General features: G+C 38.2%; 2 protein-coding genes across 2 annotated transcripts in view; both read left to right on the top strand.

Annotated features, from left to right (window-relative positions):
- Positions 1-3,485, top strand: part of LOC133840643 (uncharacterized) — a 41,274-nt gene extending 37,789 nt beyond the window's left edge. The window contains 1 exon segment of the mRNA XM_062272590.1: positions 27-3,485. Coding sequence (XP_062128574.1) covers positions 27-1,025 — 999 coding nt within the window. The 3' untranslated portion in view covers positions 1,026-3,485.
- Positions 3,486-6,346: 2,861 nt separating this feature from the next.
- LOC133840641 (tetratricopeptide repeat protein 36 homolog) lies at positions 6,347-9,922 on the top strand. Its single transcript, XM_062272588.1, has 3 exons — positions 6,347-6,880; positions 7,187-7,362; positions 7,427-9,922. Exons 1-3 carry the CDS (start codon positions 6,568-6,570, stop codon positions 7,496-7,498), a joined length of 561 nt encoding a protein of 186 aa, XP_062128572.1. The 5' UTR covers positions 6,347-6,567; the 3' UTR covers positions 7,499-9,922.
- Positions 9,923-14,711: the final 4,789 nt, after the last annotated feature.

Genomic DNA, 14,711 nt, shown 5'->3' with positions numbered 1-14,711 from the left:
ATGCATATTCCTTTCATTTTTTTCAGGAGGTTGCTCGATTGATAGCCGAATGCTTTGCAAATCGTGAAAAGGCTGAAATAACCTTCTTAGTTGTCGAAGCAAAAAAATCAAATTTGGAACCGAAGCCAACAGCGTTAATATTTTTAGAAGCCTAACATTTGCTTGCCCTGCCGGCTAGTGACCCATTGGAACGACAAAAACTCGAGTTCCTCTATGAATGGGGCATCGATTTAACGGAGACGCCAAAACCAATGCCAACACCAATACCGCTGACAAAAGCTAAAAATCCACCGCCACTGCCTCATGAGCTACATTGCAACAGCAGCAACAACAACAACAATTATGGCAGTAATACTGCGCTCAACAATCATCATCATCATCAATCGCAATCGCAACAACAACAACACTATCATACTAACACGCCTACTAATACACCAACAACTCAACAACACCAACAACAACAGCAGCAACCAACAGGAGCTACAACAAAACAACAACAACAAAGGCAACACTTGAACAACACCAACACACCAACAAAAGCGTCGCGGGAAACGACACCAATACGTGAGCAGCATCAACAGCAGCAGCAGCAGCAACAACAACAACAGCAGCAGCAACATGCAACGCCCACACGCGAGCAACAAACACCAACACGCCAACAGCAACACCAACAGCAACGGGAGCAACATCAACGCGAGCGGCAGCAACAACTGCGCGAACAACGCGAGCAACGCGAACGTGAACACCAACACGAACACCACCAACACCCACACGGACAACACTCACATCAACACCACCGCGATCACCACGATCACCGCGATCACCATGATCATCGCGATCTTCACGATCACCGCGATCATCACGATCATCGCGATCACCACGATCATCGTGATCATCATCAGCAGCAATCATCATCATCCTCATCATCTCATTATCACCATCATCATCATCAGCAGCAGCAGCAGCAACAACAGCGCTACAACAGCAACAGCTACAAAACTCATAATAATTCCGTTTACCAGTAAACAAATTGAAAACAAAACAACACCAAATAACAACAACAACAACAACAGCTTAAATTGGAACAATTTTGGAACATTCTTTCAAACGGCTTTCAGCATTAAACAGTTAAATTGTGCTAACAAATTTGCAAAACAAACAAAACAAACAAACAACTTCTACCTGCAACTGTCTCTTTGCTCTTACAACTCCCTCTTGGTTTCCCCCGCTGTGTCTCAATGTTTCTCACTCACGCCTTTCTACACACAAATATCGCTTAATACAGTATGGGAAAAAACCCCAAAGAAAATTGGAAAACTCGATAAATGCTGTAAACGAATTTGCAATTCAATGTTGTTGTATGAGCTCTCGTTATAAATTTTCCCGCCCCCCACCCTGCTCCTCTTTGAGAGATCTACGAATCTGTCATAAACAATCTTCACGCCAGTGTACTTTTGTTGTAGTCCGAAAGCTGCTCTACAAAAAAAATATATACAAAATATATTATTTTTTTTATTATGTATTAAATTTTAAAAGCATTGGAATTATATTATTCAAAAAATACAATTATTTCAATACACAGTTTATTCTTTATTTCTATATTAAAGATTTCCTATATCAAAATTTTCCACTAATTTGTTTTTTTTTTCGAAAATATCAAAACACCAAAATTACACTGCCAAAAAAAAACGTTTTAAATTATATGAAAAAAAAAAAATAAATTTAAAAAAAAAATATAAAAATCCCAGAGCAGCTTTCATGTCACGCCCCATTCTGTGAAATCCGATGAAACCTCTATCCTACAGAGCTCGCCAAATCTCTCTTGGCAGCGAATACTTAGTATAACCCGAAAGTAGACCCTTAAAAAACTGAACTTAGGACTTCTAAAACTCTCGTAACACACGCTAATGTGTAAAACTCTAAATACACTGTAACTGTGAAACATATTATTGTATTACGTATTAATAATATGATTATTAACAAGAAAAGTAGTCTAAATGGTTAGTCGTTAAAAATGATTTAAAACACAAAAACCAAAAACATAAAGTATAAAAAATCAATGCAAAAACATATAATTTCACGAAAAAACGAAAGAAAATTAAGATAAACCCACAAACCCCAAACCAACAACAAATAAAATATGGCATACATTAAATTAAATAAGATGAAGAGAAGAAACGAAACCAGAGCTTAACAAGTTATAAATAAAAATCCTTAAACCGTAAGAAAAAAACATAAATTATGCAAAAGAAAAAGCCACACACTGTAAAAAAGAAACAAGCAAATAATAAATTACTGCTTTTGTTATGTAATACACACACACACACACACATACAGACACACATTACACACACATACATATAACAACGCACTTGCAGCAAGAGAAGCAACAGCAGCAACAGACACTGACACGCAAAATGCTTGACTATTTATGTAATTAGCAGCGACAGCAACAACATCAACAAACAAATATGAAGCCCACCTAAGCAAATAATTTGTAAAAATAATCGTAATATTCACACAATTAACATACATACATACACTCAAACACCCATGCATACTAACGTAAAACATACGCATACAATTGCAAAACATATGTAAAAATGTAAACCTAGAGAATGATATGAAAAAAAATACCATAAATATACCGCGCATTAAACTATGGCAAAGTGTCGATAAAGCAGGCGTAGTGCAAGCAGTGCGTCCTCAACACGTCGTCAGTCACTCACACATACACACACTCTCTCTTACACACACACACACACACGAATACAGTATCAATTTATGAAAAGAAAAATCTTATCAGCAAAAACAATCTAAGAAAATGGCGCAAAATTTAATGAAGTTAATCGAAAAATGTTATTAGTACAATTTAAACTGCACACTGCACTCTTTTTGAATGTTTGTTAAATGTTTTAAGAAACAAGAACAACAGCTGCAAAATTGTATTCCTCTCACCAAAAAAAAAATCCACAACAAATGGTAAACGAATTATAAAAACAAAATCTACAAATCTACAAAAAAAAGCTACGCTACTCTACCATTAAACAACTAGCAAATTAAAATACAACATTTACAAGAATATGCAGTAGAGAAAACGAACGCTTAAAATTTGAGGTTGATTGGCATTAAGTAAAAGCATTAAAAGAAAAGTTAAAACGATGTTAAAAGCCGACAGGGCGCGATAACGAGCAAAACAAAAACAACAAAATATTAAGAACAATGAAAAATGGAAACACCTAAAAAAAAGCACGACTTAACAACAATGTGTGCAAGAACTTAATATACATTTATTGTAAAATATTAGAAAACCAAAATGAAAAAAATTATAACTTTTTAATATGAAAATGGAAACTAAACAAAATACATTTTTCGCTCTCTTATAGTTACTAACTCCCTCGCTGTATCTCCCTCTATCTCTCCGTCTTTCTCTCTGTCTATCTTGTCTTTTCGCTCAGCCAACAAAAACAAAAAATCAAAAAGAACACACACACACACATTATGTACCCAATTATCCAAATTCATTTGGCAAATTGTTGATTTTGTTTGTCGTGTGTGCATAAAGTGTTTAGTCAAAGAAAATACCAGAATGAAAAAGGAATTTCAATTACTATACGTATGAGCAATTTTTTCCTTTTTGTGTCAAGAGCATGTTATCTTTGTGTCTAATTGTGTAATTGAAATAACAAAATATAATTATGCCTGGCTTGTTTTTTTCATTATTAAGCTACCAACTAAAAACAAAAACAAAAACGAAAAACTGATTACATCTGATAAGATCTATTATTGTATTTCTCCCTTCCCCCGCAAAACAAAATCTTCTCTCTATATATAACATATGTATGTATGTACGAGTACGTAATATATTGTATTGTATTGTATTGAATGTAATGCGCCACTCGATAAGTGAGCACAGATGAGAACCGATGAATTTTTAAAGAATGCTAAATTATATTGTAATTGTACTTTTGTTGACTATTATGTAATTACGCTTTGCTGTATATTAGTTATGTACATTTTTAGCTAAATTACTAAAACGCTAAAGCAAAACAAATTAAATTAAATTAAATTAAACTACAACAATAAGGGACAAGCACATGCTGTTACGTTATTGTTAGTAATCTATCATATGAATTAATTGTTCGTGTATAAATACAAAATTACAACATTTCGAAATTCAAAATTAACTTTACATTGGTCGAGAAAACATAAAACTAAAAAAAACGTATATAAAAAAGAAATGGTTTAAACTTTAAAGTGTTTAACCGAAAAAAACTTTATTGTAAATTGCAGCAAAAAGAATTCTGATAAAAAAGGCTTACATAATCTTAACTTCAACATGAACACGATACCAAATTCATAAGATTAACACTTTAACACATACACACACACACACACATGCGGATACATACACAAGTACATTAAATATACTAATGCATACATATATGTCGCATATAGAGCATACTCGTATACTAACTATGTATCTACACACACTCACACACACACTCACACATATACTTATATCTAAAGTAATGACAATGACAAGCAATTTGAAGCAAACTAAGAAACAATTTCAATTTCAGATACATTTCAGAACAATTCGACGATGTTGATGAAAACGTAAATGAAAACGATAATGATAATGATAATGCTAATGATATTGATAATGAAAACGATAATGAAGCTACTATTTAAAAATACGAGCAACAAAAGCTATTATGCTATGCTAAAGGGTAAAAGGCATTTATTCATACCAACCAACCAAACAAAACACAACAAAAACAAAAAATACAAACCAAAACAAACAAACCAAAAGGAAACCCAGCTTATAAATACCATAACTTAACACGTACCACGTAATATCGTAACGTAAATAGCAATAGCGTATACTAGTTGATATTAGCAGAGCTACAGCCTCAGCAAAAACTTGTTGTATAAAAGATTGAGCTAGACTTTTAAATGGTATAAACGTACATGTTTATAATATATACATATTTACATATAATTGAGATCGAATGCTGTAGATAAATGTGTATAGAAATAAAACAAAAGAAACCCATATTCAAATGTTTTCAATGTACTCTATATGAATGAAAAGTTTCTCTATACTATAATTTAAGGTCTCGCCTTTTAGTTGTCCCTCATTTGTCTACATATGATTTATCTCAATACAAACTCGAGGACACCCTGACAAACTACTATATTCATATTTCTTTTTAAAAACCAGACCAGACCATTTACACTACATAAAATACAATTACAACTACAACTACAACTACAATTACAACTAACAACAAAAACAAGAAAAAACTGTGCCACCTAGTACATAACAACAAACAGTTATATATCTGCAATATATATGTATACACGTACGACTTGTAATATATATATATATATATATATATGTATATATATATACATTCATACTAAATTATATAGACAAGATGAAATCTCAATGCTCACTTTTATATTTTTATCATACATACTCGTACTCGTAGTACTTACAAGGTATATCAAGAAAAAGAACACAAAACGAAGCACCGTATGCAACCCTGATGGAACTACTTAAGAAACAAACATAGTAAACTTTAAAGTGATGAAACATATTTATAAACTATACATGTTATATAGTACATATATTGTATTGGCTTTGCATAGAAATTGCCGTAAAATTTCGGTTCGATCGGAATCGAAATAACGCGACAATTTCTGAAGTAAAGTCAAAAGCTTTCTAGCATCATTGCTTCTGCCTCTAAAGTACACACAGATTACGTTAACTTGGTTCATTGCGAGACATACACACACACACACACACACACATATATTTATTCTTACACCTCTCAATTGCCCCTTTTGTTAATCACCTAATTAGGAAGTATCAAGAATTTGGCGAACAGAAAGACGAAAACACCAGGCATAAACGCAAAAGATCGAGCTAAACCGCATAGTGCATAGTGTTAAAGAGTATTTATTTCAGTTGTGTATATTGTAAAGTCAAGAAATATTGAAGAAAGCATAAAGTTAAACATTTAAAAGGAAACCATTAAGAAAGAAAACAATTTATTGAAAATTAATAATATGTAATTGTATTTATCAAAATTTAAAAGCAAAGTAACAAAAATAAAAAAAGAAACTAAAAACTAAAAAAACGTAAAAAAGTAAACGCATTAGCATAGCAATGAAAATTAAAAAAGAAAAAAAAAACTAAAAAAAAACAAACAAATGATATGATATATGATATGAAATGATTCAAGAAGCGCTGATTTATTATTATATTATTAATTAAATTATTTCAAAACAAGAGAAAACAAATGATATTGTCCTTGGTATTTACATATACATACATAAAAAAAGAAAGAAAAATAAAAACAAAACGTTTTTTTATATAACAACCATTTTCTTGCAGTGCATTCGAGTAGTTTGTTATGTTATCTTTCGATTATTTCGATTCCTAACTGATGAACCGGTTAAACGGCCTGTTTTACATAGCAATGCGCCGTGTTTTGATCAACAAACTGGCCTCAGTTTAACATAGAATCTCAATCCATACGGAACAACGAGGTTAATATGCCGCAGGCTAATCTTAAACTGAGTGCACACGATCAGCAGGTGTTGGAGTCCGTCTTCAATCCCTTGGAGCTCAGTGGCCTCGTTCCCCACAATGGTGCTATCCAGGCCGAAATGGAGCTAATCGATGTCGAGCCGGAATCGGAAAATCTGCAAGCATCTAGAGAACTTGAACTACTCGCAGTGCGTTTAACGGAGCAGGGAGAATTGGATGAGGCACTACTGAAATTCGCAGAGGCATTGCGGTTCTCTGAACGAGCCTCCGTTTTTAATAATCGAGCGCAGACATTGCGCTTGGCCAAACGTGACAACGGTAAATATTCGAGAAACAGTTGTTAACTATTATCACCAAATATCTACTCTGAAATATGGTTGAAATCAAGTTTGCTGGAACTCACCATCAGTTTATCTAAAGCAGCAACCTCTCTGTATTTACTGCATGTTATCTTTGAACAATAGATGGCGCCAGTGAAGTTAGCACTGCTTGCACTGCAGCTAAGCAGTGTACAGTGTAAGCGTGTGTTTTCCGTTAAATTTGAATGAATTTATGCAGCGGAAACGATTATTTATCGTAAAAATATATATTTAATGTACTCTCAATTCAAATTCTATATGACAGATGCTCTTGAGGATCTAAATCGTGCTCTGACACTTGCAACCGAACAACAACTGCGCACCAAATGCCACGCCTATTGTCAACGTGGCGTATTGCATAGAAAATTGGAAAACTTGGACGCTGCACGCACCGACTTTGAAGCAGCCGCGCAGCTTGGCAGCAAATTCGCCAGAGAACAGGTAGGTGATAATTATATTATAAAATCGTCGAAAGTATGCATTTTAATGGTTCATCATTTTACAGCTGGTGGAAATCAATCCATTTGCTGCACTCTGCAATCAAATGTTGCGCCAAGCCTACGATCAACTGAAATGAGCGCTTCACGTTCAGCATTGGCTCTGATTTAGCGAAAAAAGGCGAATGCTCGTTAACATAAATAAAAATTAATTAAGCTCAAGACGCGTCATTTTATGCGATAAGCGACAGCAAAAGCAACCGGTGGCGATGCCGCGTTATGTGGCAAGCTGCAAATTCGAGCGGCAAACAGCAAGCAAGCAAAAAAAAGCAAAAAAAAGTGGCACGTGGAACGCACTGCACAGTTGCAACCACGAAAGTCTCGGGATTCGGGAGTCAAGAGTCGTGAGCTCTCGGGGGCCAATATACGAGTTCGAATTGACCGGCAACAAAAAACAAAAACAGTTATTAAATGCAGCAGGCCAGGCAGAGGCTAGTGGCTTGTCAGATTGCAGCAGGCACCTTCTAGCCATAGCTGTAGCTGTATCTGAATGTGGATTCAACGGCAAACTCGCTCCCCAGTCTCTGCGAAGCGACAACGACAACGGCAACGAGGACGACCGCAAGCTAAATTAAAATAAACGAAAGTGGTTTACGCAGGATAACGAGCAAAGCTAAGAGAAAAGGGCAAGGGCAAGGGATTGGGAAAAGGGGCTCTGGGATTTGTGCAAACGGCGTGCGGTTTCGTGGCACGAGCACACAAGAAGGATCCAGATCCTGAGCAGAGCCGCTAGTCATGTAAGCGCGCCAAGCTTAACAGTAAAGCTTAAAAGACGACGACGATTTTGGCCCTAAGTCAAAGTAACCTGTTGTTTTTTTGTTGTTGATGTTGCTGTTGTAAGCAGCCTTTGCTTTTGTATATGCAACGACCTGCAACGATTGCGGTCAAAAGACGCGCGTCCTGCTGCTCCTGGCGCAGAGGAGCAGGTGCAGCAACCACACACTCAAATACATATACGATATACAAAACAAAAACCAAAGAAAAAAAAACAGAAGCAACAACAGCAGAAAAGGAAAAACAAAAACTGTATAGGCAACAATCGAATGTGAATGCAAGTCAAGAGAGATATTCAAACTCGTAGATGCGCGAGCTAAAGTCGCTCTAGCTGGACAAGGACGAGGGTTGAAGTAGCGCCCCTTGTGGAAACCAATTTTTGATTGATCTCCTGCAGTTGGAGCTACCCAAAGTAGAAACTGTGTAAAGGCACTCGCACTCGTCCTCATTATTGTTACCAAGTGAGTGCAATGAGCGCATGCGCATGCAGTTTCTTGAAGGAAGAAGGAAGTTGCCTCGCCTCAGCGTAGGTAGATCAGCAATAACAGCAACAGCAACAACGGCAACAACAGCAAGATCCTGCGTATCCTGCGTCAGTTGTGCTGAAGCCGCAGCAAAAAGAACGCCATATGTTGCACTTCAGCTAAAGGTAAGCAGGCAGTCCAAAAGAGTCAAGAGCTCAGCTAAATCATTCACTGCTGCTGCTGCTTCTGCTGTTGCTGGGGAGCAGCATCATCAGCTTCAACATTATCATCATACTTTCGTGGACTATCCCCAAACTCGCAGCGGAACTAAATGCCAATCTTGACCATGCCGGAACTGTAATTTGATCGACAGCACCAACAGATAGATATTAGATAGCATCTCTGAAGTTTTTTTTCTTCCTGCCAAATTATAAACTAAGCCCGGCTAGAATGAGATTCTGCCTTCCTTTGGGTTATTCACCCTCAACTCAACTCAACTCAGCTCGGCTTGGCTCAACAGTTGCATTTGTTTCCTCTTCTGTGTCCTTTTTTTCAGTCTTTTTTTTCGTTTTTGAGTTGCCCCTACTCCCTTTTTTGTTGCTCATTTTTTGTTGCTTCTCTGGCGCTGCTGTTCGAGTATCCGAGCTGTGCATTGTGTACCTGAGATCGGGGCGCGTGCCTGCTGTCGTCGTTCAGCTCTCAGCTTAGGACCCTGACTCTGGCTCTGGTTCTGACTGCGGCTCTGTCTCAGTCTCGGCCTCTGCCTCGATTTTGACCAACACATGACGCGGCATGTTGCCGCTACTGCTGATGCCTCGTCCTCCCCTGCACCTCTCTGCGCTCTCGTACTTCCAGTTTTTTCTCTGCTATGTTATGTGTGTAGAATAAACGCTTCGTGCAGCAACTGTAATTCAGGTTTGCTTATGCAAATATTTTGATAGCACTGAGGACAGCATCGAAGTATCAATGAAACGTTGTTATAATTGACTAAATAACCAAAAAGCCAAATGATGAGATGTGGTCTTGACTAGTAAAACTCAAAACAGGGATTAGGGTAATATGTTGATGAGTTTCACAAAACTTTTGCAATGGTAATAAGATCATGTCAATGAAGCCATATTTTCAACGAGTATCTTTATTAAATTTAAATGTCAAAGCAGTAAAAAGGGAAGAGAATTTAAAAGTAACTTGGAGAGAATCGAAGTTATCAATTTAGTGTATCTTAAATGAAACACGCTCAAAGAAAACATAAAATCAGTTTTTAAATTGGACAAATTGAAGCTATTCGTTTATTTTAGTTTCCATTCAGATATTTTTTCAATTAATGAAGTCTTTTCTTGTATACTTTTATTTAATGATTGTTAATAAGTTCCTAATCCTTTGTAGTAAGAACTTAAGTTTAATAAGTGCTAGAAATAACGATTTATTAATTAAGCCTAAGTTTTAATTTTTAATTCTTCAAACATAATAATAATAACATTCATAAGTTATTTATTTATACAACTGTCTTAATATAAGCAAGTTTGAAAAGCAGTTAGCTGTTTTGTGTTTGCTAAGAATAGTCAGTTCTAATTGCCAAAGGCCCAGCAAGAGGGCACATAAATCTTGCAGCCCAGGCAGTCACAGTCGCAGTCGCAGTCGGAGTTTCCACTCCATTTGCATGTTGCAAGCCAAACGCGTTGACATTTATGAATTGCTTGGCAATTTACACGACAGACCTGAGACACCCGCGTAACATTTAGAAGGAGACAGAAGATAGAAGGCTAGAAAGAGAAGTGCGAGACGTTTGCTGCAGTCTAAACTGGTCTGCAATTTACACTAGCAAACAAAGCAGAGTCAAATGGATGCGTCTGGCGCCGCCGCCATTCATCCGCCACGTTGTCCCCATGTCCTCATGTCGACGTCAGCTCATGAATGGCCCGCTAAATCAAGCAATTATGAGAGCCTTTGTCGCAAGCACCAAAACATATGCAAATTAGAGCGGCTAACAATCGTTATGAAGATGCGCGAAGAAGCTACAAAGAGATATCGGAAGGCAGAGAGAGAGCTAAGGGGAGCTATGGAGAGAAATCTGTTCAGAGCAATGAATTGATTTTCTATGGGCAACGCTGACACTGACTTACGCGATTGCCCCGGCATCGAATGGTGCGCCTAGTTTATCGCCCGCCCGCCCAGCAAACAGGCCAGAAGAGATTGAGACTGCGAGACAGGGCCAGAACAGTATTACTGCAGAGCAACAGCAACAGCAACTGCAACTGAGACTGAGACTGGGAGTCTAGGAGGCATATGCAAAGCGACCGCCAAGTCAAGAGACGCTGTGATCGGGTCTCGTTTTGGTGCCGCAAAGCTACCGACGAAGCCGCCAACGCCGCAGTCGCTGCGTAAAGCAGCAGCAGCAACAGCAGCCAGAGCAGCAACAGCAACAGCACGCCACATTTCAATGATAAATGTTCAGAGAGTTGCCGTGGATAGCCTGGATAGCCAGCTTGGCCAGCTTGTAGCGCTTGGGATGGCTGGATAACTGGCACTGCGATTGCTCTTGGGCTGCGCTATATTGGGTAAATTGTTTTATTGCAGTTCAATTGTTGGGCCTGGCATGGCCTTAGCTTTAGCTTTTGGGGTTGTCAAGCGATGGCGCTCCTTGGCGGTGGTCTCCCTACAAACAGTAGCTCAAGTCACATTAAGTCTTAAGTGTCTCGTTCTCTATCTCTCTCTGTGTGTAGTTGCTCTAACTACAGTTGAAGTGATCGCATTGAATGCTAAATACAATTATTACTCACTCAATGAGAACTAGGGTTGCAGTTAGGCAAGTTTCACTGTACTACGTATGACACTTTTATTCGACTGGCAATTGTGTCCCTTTCATTGCATTACAATATATCTTTGCATCTTTAGTTTGCCGCACAGTTGCTTGATCTCTCTGTCCAACCGTAAGCGGAGATTATGGCATCATTTCGAGTCTTGTGAAATGTTAATAAATGGCTTATCTGCCCGTGCGACGACATGTGTTTGGCTTAATTGTGTCAGCGTGTGGGCTTTTGCATTTGGAAAGTTTAGCATTGCGGGACCACTGAACTTTCGCACAGCCTTAAATGGTCAAAATAGCAACAGCAATTGCAATTGCAATTGCATTCGCTGACTGCTGCTAATTACGACAAACAGCAGTAGCAACAGCAACATTCAAACTGTCAGAGATTTGTGCGGGTGAACTGCCAGTGGCAAGACCAGTCTCAGTCCCTGCCCCAACTTGTTGAACTGTGGCCCAGTCACAGTCGGTGCCTTATTTGTAGCAAATTGTTTGTGGCGCCAGTCCACAGTTCAAACAATCCTAACAAGCACTTACAGCAGTTGCCTACAACTCTAGCATAACATCGGGACATTGGGACATCGATGGTCCCATGGTCACTCATGGGGTCGAGTGAGAAGTTCGGTCCATTTGTATGTCGTCTCCCAAAAATGGTAGCATTGGAATTCAATCTTAAAGCCATTTGCAATTAATATCAAATGAAATTGAAATAAATTTAAGTAGCAATTGCGAAGCCACCTACAAAACTCTGCTACCGTATTACGTCCATTCCATTCCATGCGCTCAACCCAAGCCCAGTTACAATTCCGATTCCAATTCCAATTCCAATTTCTGTTGTCTGTTGTCTGTTGCCAGTTGCAAGTTTTGCTGCGAGTCGCTGATTTTCATCATGCGTTGGGTGCGCAACTGGAGGAGAGCAGAGCAGAGCAGACAAGCTTTCGCCTCGCTTCGCGGTGGTCAGTGGACAACTTCAACCTTTTGGCTTTAAGCTAATCGCCATCGTATTCCCAGTCCCAGTTTCGTTCCTATTCCCATTCCCATTCGCTCTCGCTCTCTTTCGCTTCCTCGACTCGACAATAATTTTATCAATTTTGTTTTATAATTGTGCGCAGCTGAAGCGTTCGCGCAGGCGCAACAACAATAGCCAGCGACTAAGCTCAGCCTGAGCCTGGAAAGTGTGACCAGATGATAGGAAATACATACGGAGAATCAAATAATTAATCAATCTATTATTGTGCGAAAAACGTGTTGAAGTTTTAAGAATATTTTAAGGAGTTACGAATTAACCCAATATGAATATGCTCTTCAGATAACTTGTTTATCAAATCCAAAGTTAACATTTTTTCTCAGCTTTCAAGTTAAGTAGCTTAAGATTTATTTTTTTCTGGACGCAATTTCCTAGTCAGATTTGGAGTAATTAATAATCAGATGAAAATTAATATATTGTAATATTTATTTTTTATGATATTAAATTAAAATTCATTTGGACTCTCTTAATATACATATGTAGCTATTATGTATATGTATGTATATTGACGTATCTACCCCAACAGTACATGTATTAATATTGTGCTCTGAATATGGATATTATTTCGAAAATCATATTATCTGCTTGCTAAGCTTAACATTGTAGCATACACTCATAGTGTTGTCCATTCAAAGCTTTCATTCATTAATATTTTACTTTAAATATTGATTTTGAAAATCATATTATCTGCTTGACATTTTAGCATTAACTCATAGTTTTGTCCCTCTATTAATTACTTAAATGGTTTCTTCGACCAACATAATCTTTCGACACTCATTCAGTTTTCACTATGTAGAAGCTATGCAATCGCCAACAAATTGTCGGAAAACGAAGCTGGTCACACTGCGCTGCTGTCCTACTCAGCTCGGGTCAACAGTAAACTACGCAGATTTCATTGTTTGCAGCTCGCCATCAGCAGCAGCAGCAACAATAACAACAACAACGAGAGTAAGCAACAACAGCATGTAAATGTCCGTCTTGTTGGAGTGTGTGTGTGTGAGTGTGTGTGTTGGCCAGCCAAGTGGCCAACTGTCGAGCGGCTGGCGTTGCCTAGTAGCTGCTGGCCTGCCCAGGAGGCTTGTTGCTGTTGTCTTAAATTAATACCAAATTGTCAACGTTCGCTATAGCAAAAGCTGCAAGCCGCAGCAACGCCACATGATAAGACGAAGACCGAGAGCCAGCCAAGAGTCAGGCCAAGAGCGAAACGAGGTTTCAGCCTAGGCCCAGGCTGGGCAACATTGGCAACATCGGCAACATGCGGCGCTGTTGCTGCCACAGCTACTGCAATGCGTTGGAGATCTACGTCCACAGTATTGCCGAGTGCTTATGCTTATGCTTTGTTTTGTTTTGTGGCTTTCGCTTCGGCTGCTGGCTGCTTGCTCGTTTTGGTCTCGCTATGGTCTAAGGTCTTCGATGGTCGTCAATTGATAGCCAGATTTGTGCAATTATCATTTTAATAATTGCCAACAATCTGCACGATATGAACCGTCGCTGCAACAGCAGCAGCAAAGTTGGAGACGCCGACCAGGACCCATTTAGATTCCGATTTGTGGACAGTGGACATAGCAAAGAAGTATGCCCCTCTCTCTCTCTCTCTCCCTCCTTCCTCTCTCTTTCTCTCTTCATGGTGCTCTGGTCGTGCTCATAACCAGTAGCCAGCGCCTTTTTGCATTTATTATTAGCTAGGGCACATCTACATAATAATAAATTTATTACAGATTTCCGTCTGATTTGTTGTTAAGAATTTGTGCAATGCGCCCGAGCCAAAAGACTAAACTGCCAGCACCCACTGTGAGACAAATAGAAGGCACTTAAAAGGCTGGCCACTTAAAACATGATGCCGGATTGTGCGATAAATCAGTGAAGATTGCATTGCAAACTGTGCGTACGAAAGCAACTGAATTTTCTGAAAACCAACAACTAATTGCTGATCCTAAATTTGCTATCCATTTGGCCACACTTAAGGTATATTTGCATTACATTGCGAATTACTAATAATATAAGTGTTATTTCCAAAAAAAAATCTTAAAGTAAATTGGTTGCAAAGCTACAATAACTATTTAACTATGTATTGTAATTTTTGCAAATATAAATCTAAGAGCTCAAAAAAAAAGAAAAATATAATCGACAATAATGACAAGTATTTCCCGACTTTGGTAACTGTATTCGTTATGGAGCATATTAAAAACCTTGATTTATTAGAAAGGATAATGATAACTTTA

Source organism: Drosophila sulfurigaster, chromosome 3 (assembly GCF_023558435.1).
Source record: "Drosophila sulfurigaster albostrigata strain 15112-1811.04 chromosome 3, ASM2355843v2, whole genome shotgun sequence".
Lineage (NCBI taxonomy): Eukaryota > Metazoa > Arthropoda > Insecta > Diptera > Drosophilidae > Drosophila > Drosophila sulfurigaster.
Note: the sequence above shows the minus strand (reverse complement) of the source record. Positions and strands in the feature narration are given on the sequence as shown.

Bases quoted from the DNA above. Each gene is read 5' to 3' on its own strand.
- LOC133840641 (XM_062272588.1), top strand. From the start codon at position 6,568: ATGCCGCAGGCTAATCTTAAACTGAGTGCACACGATCAGCAGGTGTTG. The intron at 6,881-7,186 runs GTAAATATTCGA...TCTATATGACAG, and splicing joins CTTGGCCAAACGTGACAACG to ATGCTCTTGAGGATCTAAAT. The intron at 7,363-7,426 runs GTAGGTGATAAT...ATCATTTTACAG, and splicing joins GCAAATTCGCCAGAGAACAG to CTGGTGGAAATCAATCCATT.